General features: G+C 42.7%; 1 protein-coding gene across 1 annotated transcript in view; it reads right to left on the minus strand.

The window, feature by feature from the left end:
• Positions 1-12,300, minus strand: part of GRHL2 (grainyhead like transcription factor 2) — a 136,403-nt gene that overhangs the window by 53,635 nt on the left and 70,468 nt on the right. The window contains exon 9 of the mRNA XM_015428264.1: positions 1,867-2,025. Within this exon, the coding sequence (XP_015283750.1) occupies positions 1,867-2,025 (159 nt within the window). The remainder of the gene's footprint in view (positions 1-1,866; positions 2,026-12,300) is intronic.

Here is a 12,300-nt window from a genome sequence, read left to right on the forward strand (position 1 = left end):
GTCACCCTTAAGATCCCCCCCTCCACTCATTACTTTTTCAAAAACTGGCAAACAGGGGGAAAAACAAGCCGCATGTACTCATTCCTTTGATATTTACAGAGCTTTTAAAAGGTTCCAGTATCTTCAGATCTCTGCAAATATTTGACCTAAAAGTTACCATTATAGCACTCAAGGTTCATGACTTGCAACATTTTTATTTTAAAAATGGGTTCCTGATCACAGATAGCTTTTTTGTCTACACAGCTTCCTAATCTGTGTGGCTGACCCACACACAAGGGACACCCTAGATGTGAAGTGGGAAATATCGGGGGGGGGGGTTAATGTGTTGTTAACCACAGCTGGTATTTCTCTTGGTAATTTCTTAATTTAGCTAGTTGCCTCTAAGCAAAGGGATGCTCTAGAAAAGAAGTGGGGAGTTCAAGGGGGAAAGTTCTAAGATTCTCTAATCTTTCTCTTCTGCTGCTCTCCCATTTGACCCTGGTCCCCACTACGGCATCTCATGAGCTCATGGTTGCATAGCAACCAGAAGATGATCATTTCCTTTTCTTATGAGCACCATAAAAGGGATGACTGGGAGGCAGAGGTGGCATCTGATGGTACTGTGTGGCCTCTGCTAGTTCCCATCTCTGCAAGTTCCAATCAGAGCTATTCCAAAGCTGAGCTTCAAAATGTCAGCCACCTTTCGGTAACACAAAAGAGAGAGATGCATTGGCACATTTCTTTGACGTAATGGAAATATCAGATGTCTTAAAATACATAAAACACAATTTAAATTCTACATGATATTTTAAATGCATGTTCGCCTGTCTCCAAAGAAATGTTACAGGAAATATACACAATAAAATAACCCCATTACGTGGCTTGTGCTATTTTAAAAGATACTGCATCATTTTTGTGTTTGGTTTTAACCACTGGGAGTAAGACCCTCATGCATAACTAACAGCACAAAAACTGGCCAACGTACCACAAAACGTTCAGAAATGTTTCACTTGTAAAAACACAGCAGCCCTTCAAGTGAAAGCTGTCCTTCAAGAACTTCTACAATGTCACCAGCCTGGGAGACAGAACACTGTGAAATTGTGTTCCTAGACTGGTTGGAAATGATGGGTTGGATCCAGCCAGCTTTTTCACACAATCTCACCTAACTATTCCATCCCCCATACCACATGATCCTCAGCAGAGCCCTTCTGGTAACCTGGACCTCCACAGTTATGAATTACATGGAAGTAGATCTCATATACAAAGAGCAATGCCTCTCTCTTTTCCCATGATTCCTGAAATTCCTGTCACAACATTTTACCAAACATGGAAGTGTAAAGCACCATCACCATTACCAAAAGCTACTCCCTCTCTTCTCTTGTCCCTCTCTTTCTTTTCTTGTGTAGCAGTCCTCTCCATCTTCCTTCTTTTGGTCCTCAGGAAGCAGTCACTCTTCAAATCCTTGATCTCCCCTCTCCCCCTCCCCCATTAACTGAAACTTCCTGTCAGGATTCATCGTTCCCTGATATCTGGACAGCAGCCTTCCACTTAAACTTAATAAACCAGCAACCTGTGGCTCCAAAGCCAAATGTGGCAAGGTAAGGAACCAAGAATGGCTCTTTCGAAAAGAAAATGAAATGTTGACGTAGTCTGGCTCTGTAACTGAGAAAAGTTGCTGGCTCCTGCTGTTGACCGTTTAAAGGGTGCTCAACACCCACTGGTCCTCTTTGACTTTTCCTGAAATCCTTTTTTTCTTCCCACTCCCTTTGCCCCTCTATTTCATGTCCTTTTTAAGCCTGAGCCCAGGACATTCTGGTTTCAATTTGATTGGTATGGACACCACCACACAAGCTTATTAGTACTTAGCAAATAAGTGACCATCATCACCTTGTCACAGAAAACTTTGATTTGGCAGAAGGCACGGTGGATGGGCTTGTTGCTGCGGTTGTTGTAGCTGTACGAGTCAATCTGGATCATCAGAGGAAGCCCCTTCACTCCTTTTTGAGAAGAGAAGTCTGTGCTCAGGCAGTTCACAGTGATGAAAATCTGGTTCAGAGAAAAAGAAGTTAGAACAGGCACTGGTACAGACACAGCTTTTCCCTTCCACAAAGAGCATTCTGAGAAGTTCAACCGCTAATGAACATTTTATACATTCATCTACAGAACCCCCGGATAAATTTATGTCTGCAAAATGCAAAGAAGTTGAAGTTACCTAATTAACTGTTTCATTTTAGAGTTTTACATCAATGTAAATCACTCTGACAAAATTACCACTGCTCATCCAGGTGGCTAATATGACTGCTGCCATCTGATGCATCACGATCAATAAGAAATTTACAAGACACATGGCCAAAAATTTGCTAATTAGTTCAACGTGCGAAATTCAGTTTTCCTCCCTTTTTCTTGGCCCGCACAGCCCTCCAAATCACAGTCCAGGACTGGCTACATTCCTTTTCTAGGCAGTCCTTGAAAGCACAATGATACTATTCAAGACTAAATTCTAGGCCTTGCTTGATTCCTTGACCTACGCTCCCCCAAACCTTCCTTGCCTGTCTACTTCCAACAGACCACAGTACGTTCTTCTTTTTTCAGTTCCTTATCTCTGTCGGTGTTTCCTTAGACTGCTTTCCACTCACCATGTACTTTGTCCAGTTTCCTTCGCTGCCTTCTCTATCGACCAGCTTCCCTAGTGCTTCCATCTTCCTTCCCATAGTATGTAGTGCTCCCTGACCTTACCTCACAACAGTTTGTACTCCTTTCTCACTTTAAGTACGGTGAGAGTTCTTCAGATCATCATTAGCACCTTCCCTCCGTTTTGTGTCTCCTCCATTTTCACCCTCAAGCCCCCCTAAATGACTTCCTTAGGCTCTTTTTTCTCAATGATTAATTAGCTGTGCACCGTTCTTTCAACCTCTAGACGGCCAACCTCCTCCTAGTCCCCAGGCTTGTCTCAAAAAAACTGTTCTAGTTCCTTGCACTTGTTGTAGGTTTAAATCCTAACCATATGGACAGTTTTCCTTCCCTCACAGAAAGTGAATGGCAAGCATTCAGGCAGTTTGTTCACTGAGCAGTTGGAATACTTATAGACCCCCCCTCATCAGAGGCTTCGGTGCCAGAAGAGCAATACAATATAGATGTAAAGTTATTCAATACTGAATAAGCTAATCAAAATATTTCATTTATTTACTTAGACCATTTCTAAACTCTGCCTCTTTGACAGTGTGAGGTGGCTTACTCACTAAAATAACCTTATGTAACATCCAAACTTCCTCCCAGAATTAATTATAAAACCAAAAGCTGGGAAAAGTACAGAGGAGGGCATGTTGCCCAGCAAGGAGCTTTGTGTGCTCTTATGGACATAAATGGACTGTGTATAAAATGTGCAAAAGGGATTCTGATGTAAGGTGACCAGATTATGATACCAGACATGCACCATCAAGAGCCTGAGACGATATGCCTGTGGTTCCCGAGGTTGCCCCGTTCCAGATGTATCCCTAGACACATGAAACACTCCAAAACAGCCATCTACCATTGCTGTTTACTAAGGACTCCCGACACCATTAAAGAAGTCCCTCTTCATCATGCTGGCAGCCCCCCCTTCTCTGCATGGAAGGCACAAAAGACTCTTTCCCACTTGACAAAGGACCTGGCCTTCCTCATCCACTCCAGGAACCAGTTCCGCAGCCCTGAGACAAAGAACACAATTGGTGCTAGCCGATGAGTCATCACGACCAGTGTTCCCTCTAAGCTGAGCTAGTGTGAGCTAACTCACAGTTTTTTAGCCTCCAGCTCACGCATTTTTGTCTTCGCTCAGGAAGGACAGCTCCAGAGCAAACTGGAGTATCCAAATTGCTCGCTCACAACTTTATTGCCAGGAGCACAAAGTAGAATTTTTGCTCACCAGAGCCCACAGCTTAGAGGAAGCATTGATCACGACCCTCGAGGTCTCTCTGTCACAAGTTGAGTTAGAATTCAACATTGACCAACCCCTTAAGCTCCTTTACGCATTGTGGACGTGACTTTTGGAACGGACCACCAAGGGGTGGTATCAAGGGAGGGGGCCAGCATTTGCTTACGACAGCTAGATTGTTATTAGCCAGTAAATGGAAACAAGAAGATCTACCCTCTAGAAAAGAAGTAGTTGACAAAATGTTATCTGTGGTTGAAATGGACAAATTAAGTTTGATATTGAAAGGCAATAGTAAAGAAATTTTTGAAAAAAGATGGAAAAGATTCTATGTATGGCTAGATAATGAGAATTATGAGTGACTCACAAGTATGATAAATGTAACTCGTAGATATAATGTATACTGAAAAAACTTTAAATAAACTTTGGAAAGAAAAAAAAAGGGAGGGGGCCAGCAAAGCCCTCCCCCCAGAGCCCCCCCATACAAAAGTGGGCACCCAGCAACGTGCTCACTCTTTCTAGACGCTCTCTACGCCCCCTCTATACGTCCTTTCTAGCTCTTCAGCCTTTTAGCTCTTGCTATCCTGAAACCCATGCTGCCTCTCTTAAGACTCTTGGACTGCAGCCAGAGTCTTCCACGTGCTTCTGCCGGTTCAGAGCATGATTTCCATTTCCTAGCATAATTCTAATTTCTTATTAGTCTCCCCTATTTTTCCACTGGGATGCATCATCTCATCAGGACAGGTAAATATTGCCCCCCAACGATCTCCCGTTCATGCGAACGTCTCTTGATTCTCTATCTAATTTTCCTAGAAGCTGTATAAGTGCATGTGTGCTTGTGCATTGTTTGATTGTGAAGAATCTCCAGTAAAAGGAAACCATTTTTATACTGAAGCCAGCCTCCATGTCTATTTCTGGTATCTCTGGAAGAGGCGGAACCTCTATATATACAGGTGTTTGTTCCCTTATTGCCTATTGCTACTTTATAATATCGTATATTCCCCAATATTGATAATAACTCAATCAGGCTAACAGGCAACCAAGATGATTAGGGGACTGGAGCACCCTCCCTATGAGAAAAGGCTGAAGAGTAAGGAACTTTTCAGTTTAGAAAAGAGACAACTTTAATGTCCTGGCCCCACTGGTGTACCTCCTGATGGCTCCTGGTATTTCTGGCCACTGTGTGACACAAGGTGTTGGACTGGATGGGCCTTTGGCCTGATCCAACACTGGCGTCTCTTATGTTCTTAACTGTGGGGGGACATGATAGAAAATTATGCATGAGGTGGAGAGAGCTGACAAAGAGGAAAGCTCCTTAGCTGGAAAATCGTTCCTAGAAGGATGGCTGGATCTGCCCCAGTATTTCCACGGAAGCCATAACTGCAGTCAGAGTAATATGCTCCATCCCGTTCATATCCCAGAAAAGAGCGATAATAGCATGACATAACATGGAGAGTTTACCAATTTCATCTGATTACAGAATTTAATATTATGGCCCAGTATTTTATGGTGAAGCAGGAATAGTTTGTTTGCTCAATTAAGCTAATGGTACAGTGGCATTTTTGTACTTGATGGTATCTCAGTGTTGTGCTTACAACAAACATAGTTGAACTTTAACTGGTTTAGGAGGAGAGAGGTTGGAAGAGTTCTGGCTTTAATCTGATTTGGAAGCTGACAGCATCTCCTGCTTCAATATACAGAAAAACCTATCCCTCCACACTAGGACTGCCAAGCTGCAGGTGGTGGCTGGAGATCTCCTGGGATTACAACTGAACTCCAGAGATCAGTTCACCAGGAGAAATTGGCCGTATTGGAAGCTGGACTCTATGGCATTGTACCCCATTGAAGTCCCTCCTCATGCTTCACCTCATAGAATCATAGAGTTGGAAGGGGCCTCCAGGGTCATCTAGTCCAACCGCCTGCACTATGCAGTGAATTCACAAATACTTCACCCCGACCCCCAGTGACTCTTGCTTCATGCCCAGAAGATGCCAAAAAACCCCCAACCTCCAGGATCCTTGGATCATATATAAATAACATGGCAATACACATTGGCTTAAAAACATGAAACGCATCAGGTCATGTTTTTAAGCCCATGTGTATTGCCATGTTATTTATATATCTGATGTGAATGGGCCCTTATATATTTTTTAAAATTTGTAATTAATAGATACATGTATCTTTTTCTATATATTTTCTACATTTAGTTTTTAATATTGGCCCTCTTTTTCACATTTTACTAACCTTTGTTAGGTTCTGAATTTTAGTGTTAAGGTTCAGTTTTTTGCCCTTTCTGTCCCTGCTGGACATAAGCATTGGTCTGTCAAATAACCTGAAAGTGGCATGGTCCGCCACTTAAATCTAAGGGATGTTATCAAGAAGAGAATCCAAGTAGGAAACCTTTAATTAGCTGCCCTGAGGTTGGGAAGGGAAGGATACAAATTGGTTAAATAAACTCAATTGCGCCAACATCATCTTGAGAGAGATGTAGGGGCAGAATAATTCAATGAGGCTAACAGACTATCATTTTACAAGACTGAACATTCTCATTTTGACACTTTAATGCACTACATTTCTTAAACAATCAATAATTGTGCGCTCCTGACACATGCACACACAAAGGCCAATGCTGTCACAGCAGTACTGAAATGCTGTGTTATTTTGCAATCGTACATGGAGGTGACTGGATAGAATTAAAAGGTGATCAATGGCATTTGGAAAGCTTTCATGTCTTACTCAGTCCTATTAGTCTCCTTTGAAACAGCAGGGCAAGCATTTAAATTGAAAAAGCAATTTACAATGATGACTTTTACATCTATAAAACTTGAATGCATTTTTAATTTTCATTTAGTTTCACAGTTAGGATGACAGCAACACTGGGATGTATTTGCTGCTCAAAAACAAATGACTGATCGTCAGTTGTTTGGATGCTCAAGAGTCTTTCAGTGATGTCTCAGAGAATCCTTTGTTTTCACAGGGCTTTTTAAAAAACGTCTGCATTCTGCCCAGATACCACAGTGATGGATACTCTGGGATGAGAAAGGTTGGTGGGAAGGCAGCAAAGATCACAATGAGAAGACATTAAGCTGCTCTCCCACTCGCTCCTCAGTAAATGTTAGAAAGTGAATGAGAGGTGAATATGCCACTCAGGTTGCAAATATGTGACCCTTAAATAATTACATGTCCTGAAACAAATGACTTTGCCCTTTTATTCTACAGCAAAGGAAATCTGTTCTCATAATTGTTTTTTATCTACAGAAATTGCACAGTGAGGAAATCTAAAACAAACACTAGGATAATGCTATTATTAGAATGAACGAAGCAGCCTTATACTGAAATTTTCAGACCACTGGTCCATCAAGGTCAGCGTTGTCTACTCAGACTGCCAGCGGCTCCACAGGGTCTCAGGTAGGAGTCTTTCGCATCACCTACTACCTGGTCCTTTTTTAAACTGGAGATGCTGGGGATTGAACCTGGGACCTTCGGCATTGCATGCAAAGCAGACGCTCTACTGCTAAGCCAGAGCCCCTCCCCAAGATCAACTAAAACATCAGAAAGTAGTAAACAAGCTTTTCGGTTGCCCAGAAATTTCCATCAGGATGGATGTTAAGCAAAATAAGGGGGGAAAGTGGGAAGGGAAGGGAAGAAGGATGTTGGATATAACGGAAAAGACCAAGACTGCAGATTTTAAGAGTCTTAAAACAGAGCAGAGTTGCTGTGATGCATATTTGATTTGATTAGCCCACACAGAGTGCAGGAATGATCTCAACTTGCACCAACCCATGGCTACTAGGACACAGATGCAATAGCAGTTTTCTCTTCAAAAATATAAAAACCAGCAGTAATTCAGAACTGCCTCAAGCGCTGATTGAAACACACTGGCCCTTCTAAGACGGGCAGCAGAAGTAAACAAAAATTTAGTAGTCTTTGTGTTAGTGAACCTGGAGATTATAACTCTGCCTGACCATCTCCAGAAGGATAGGAGCCCCTCTGACCTCTTTTGGGAGGCTGTCTAGAAGCGCAGGGCAGCCACTGAAGAAGGCTGAGCCCAGAGCTTGGCAGACACCAAATGTACAGGTAGGTAGAAGTAGTAGCACAGGGATATATGACAACTGTGTATCTTCCCATCTATTTGTGTTTCTAAGCAAACCTATTTAAAATTGGGAATGTGTAAAAGGTCTTAAATGGCAAGAGAAGAGGAACATGCCGTGGATCTGGCAAGGAATATTGTGGTACAGCTGCTGGTCTTGACTGACAGAATAATAGATGGCACATCTGCCGGTCAGAACCAAAGCTGCCCTGCTTCAAATGGTAGCCATGTTAGTCTGCAATGGAATAGCTAGATTCAAGTCCAGTAGCACCTTAGAGACAGACAAGGTTTTGGGTGTATAAATGTTTGAGGCTCAAAGTTTCCTTCGTCAGATCTGGGAGCTGATGAATGGAGCTTTGACCCTCAAAATCTTATATCCCCCCCCCCCCCCCAAAAAAAAAATTGGTCTCAGAGATGTCCTGGTTTCAGTTAATTCTAGGACATGGTGAATAATGAAAAATGAACCGCTGAATAGAATAGTTTTGGAGGAGGAGAAAGAAAGAAAAAGGAGCTTATGAAAATCATGGTCTCAGAGCAGTCCAGAGAAACACTGGTTCATAGCAATACATTTAAGAAACACATGACAATATTTTAGGCCCAGGTTTGAGGACGGCTTAACCAAGGACAGAGTGGAGGACACCATGTGGCATATTGGTCACTGGGCAATCATCATCATCATACGCATGAGAAGCTTGTAATCATTGGGCTGGATCCCACCAGACGTCCATGGGCACAAGGAGGGGGGTGATTTTTGACAATACGTTCTGGTTATTCCAAGGGGTCCCTCGTCCCACAGGAGCAGCATTTCAAATGTTTTGGGAGGAGGAAATCAGAGGAAATCACTCCCCCCTCTTCATGCACGTGGCAATCTAAGCAGGCTCCAACTGATTATTTCTTCTATTCGTTGCTGGGATTAAAAGTAGCAAGAATGTGCTAATAAGGCATTCATATAATTGTAGTGGACATAAGAGTAGAGATAACTTTGCACGGTGTTTGAATTCCATAAGATAGTTAATTAGCCAAAATGTGAGCCCAATTAAAAGGACAGTTAGGTATTGTTGGAAAAGTTTTTGAAAGCATATAAATATGAGTGTTCTCAATTGACAATTAACTCCTCATTAATTAAAAAACCTTACTTTGTAAATCGACTTACTCTTTATATTTTCATCAACTGTTCAGAATTAATTATTGGTGTTTTCAAGTTCTTTTAAGTTAGTCAATGATGAATTTGTTATAACTATACGTTAATGAAGGATACAGTGAATACAAAGATTTTCTAGTAGTATTTACCTGTGTGCCATACCCATAACAAATCAGGAACATGTTTGGGTGTTAACCGTCTGACACTGGAACACTGACTAGAAGTTAACTAGAATGTTCCCCAGAGAATGTTCCCCATTGACTAGAATGTTCCCCAGAGAGCACTAAGATCAGGATCCCAAAAGCGCCAGGTTGTCCTGGGCCCTAAAGAAGCCAGGCTAGCCGCAACGAGGGCCAGAGCCTTTTCTGTGGTGGCCCCTTACTGGTGGAATGAGCTCCCGAATGACATCAGGGCCTTGCAGGACCTTTTGAAGTTCCACAGAGCCTGTAAAATGGAGCTCTGCCACCAGGCTTTCAATTAGGGTGCCACCTTTAACATCATGGCCCTGGCTCTAACACCAACATCACCACCAACCTGACAACCAACAGCCTGGCAGGAGCCTGGACTATTTATTTATTTATTCAATTTATATCGGGTAGGTGACCATTCTAGGGGGTAGACTAGGGGGTAGGCGACCATTCAAATGCTGAGAGAACGCCACCATCTGCCATTACATCTATGTTCTGAGTAGTTATGGTTTTATATACTGTGATTTTAACTTAATCCTGTTCTTAGCATATTTCGGAGTTTTAATGTATACATCTATATGTATGTTCTGTAAGTCGCCCTGAGCCTGCTATGGCGGTGAGGGCAGGATAAAAATTTAACAAACAAATAAATAAATAAGTCCATGTGTCCTTAACAGCTAGTCTGTATCAAGCCTGGCAAGAGACATCTGGAACAAACCAATCTTGGGTTTATATAAACAGTTCCCCATCTTCATTTTAATCTGTTTCCTTACACTTCAGAAGCCTTTAAATAAATTACAGCAATGATATTATCACATCAAAAATGGCATCTTCTGCAAGGACCTAAGTAGAACCATGCTCAATCTGACCAAAGGTCCATCATTCTGTTTCCAACAGTGGTCCTCCAGATGGTCTCCAGATAGCTCATAAGCAGGGTAAAGATTGTAATTGTCCTCCAGCTCCAACCTGAAATTATTTTAGGTTTCAATATTTATTTAATATTTTAATCTACCATTTAGATATGGTAGAAGAAACACAGTACAGTTTTGAACAAGCATATTTTATGTAGAAGATTTGTCGTTACGGCCCATAGAAGGGAATGTTTGAAACATTCATTTCAGGCAACACGTATGGTTGGGTTTTTTTAATGTATGTGTAAGCTACTTAAACCTGTTGTCCTGGGTCAGAGCAGACTCAGCCAAGACCAGAGGGACGAGACAGAATCACTAACCAGAAGTGCAAAGTCGAGAGTTCAGCCCAAGAGTCATACACAAGGGAAGCCAGCCGAGGGTTTAAGAAGCAGAGTCTGAGCAGGTCAAAGAGGTATGGTCAAGCAGGTCTGGGGTCAAAACCAAAGGTTCAGGAGTTGCAGACAGGAACAGGTCCGGGTGGTGTGGTCGCGCGTCTCCAGAAAGGTGATGAGTTGCTCCCATGCCTCCCCCATCTGAAGCCCTGTTCTTTATTGGCAGCTCACAGCTGGGTCTCATTGCTTGCGAGAGAGCTGTCCATTTGGCTCATTAACCCCAGGTGTTCCTCTTGATCTGGCAGTCGCCAGGCAGTGAGACATGCGCTCCACCTCCTCTCAAGGAGCTCCAAGCGCGCCTGCCTCCTCCTACATTCCCCTGGCTCCAGGGAAAGGGGAGGTGAGGCAGCCTGTGAAGTTCCCCCAAGATCTTGGGTTGCTGAGGTGCCGCTTCTCAGGGTTGCCTCTTACGTGTTCCCAGTGCTCGTGGGGCTGGAGTACATGCTGTCCTCAGCAACTGGGGCACTAGGACCTGCCTCCGCCGTCTCAGGGTCATTGACAGCATCAGCTGGTTGAATCTCAGAGGTGCTGACGGGGATGTTTTCAGCATCAGCTGAGTGATCCTCAACTAAAGCAGGCCGTTTTCACAACACCTGTTTTCAGAGTCAGTTGCCTCGAACATGTACTTGTGAGCTTAGTAAAGAGCACTTGAATACCTAAGCCTATGTGTGGAGTCACCCGTAGAAATAACAAAAATACGTAGGAACAGGTTTGGGGTTTACCAGTTTTTGCACATCTCAGAATAAAAAAGGTAAAGGTTCCCTTGCTCGAAAGCCAGTCGAGTCCGACTCTAGGGTTGCGGTGCTCATCTCCGTTTCAGAGCCGAAGAGCCAGCGCTGTCCGAAGACGTTTCTGTGGTCATGTGGCCGGCATGACTAAACACCAAGCAGCACGGAACGCTGTTAACTTCCCACCGAAGTGGTACCTATTTATCTACTTGCAATTTCTTGCTTTCAAACTGCTAGGTTCTCAGAATACTAGAGTGCTTATTTATCTATAAGATTTTTATCATTCAAAGATTCCATTCACCATTTTTCCTCACAACAGCACTGTGAGGTAGGTTAAGGTGACAAGGGTATGGCTCTCACAAATCACAAAGGATGGGGATTTGAACCCAGGTCTTTCTAACATTTTTCACCTTCATTTGTAACGACTTCAATACCAAGAATGCAGTAATTGTAACTGAAAATATTTGAATTCTCTTGTTCTTGTTCAATTTCTTCTTCTTTTTTTACAGTTAGTGTTTTGAGGATTACATATTAATAGGTGACCACAGACATAAAAACTTGGAACTGCAGGGAACTCATCTACTCGGTCAGAATGTGCTCCAGCCAGGGTGTCTCCTACCTTGGTTTCTAATATTTTATAGACCCGATGAAAACTTTTTATTAACTTTCTTAAAACAACAATTGCCTTCTTTAAGAGAAAAAAATTAGAAATACTGCAGGCTGTGTTTAAACTGTCAGGATTAGCGGTTTCCTATGGGGAGGTGTTAAGTCGCGAACGTAACAAAGAGTCGGAGAGTGATTCAGCTAGAAAGCGGCTTTTATTCTTCGTTACTTCTCCAACACGGTACAACAATCGCCAGCCAGAACCCATCAAATAAATACACTGGCTTCTCCGTATTTAAACATTCCCGGCTAATGTAGCCACTCCCACTGTACAATAATCAACCTATGAGATTGTAGGGAT

Source organism: Gekko japonicus, unplaced genomic scaffold (assembly GCF_001447785.1).
Source record: "Gekko japonicus isolate JY-2015 unplaced genomic scaffold, Gekko_japonicus_V1.1 scaffold555, whole genome shotgun sequence".
Taxonomy (NCBI): Eukaryota; Metazoa; Chordata; class Lepidosauria; order Squamata; family Gekkonidae; genus Gekko; species Gekko japonicus.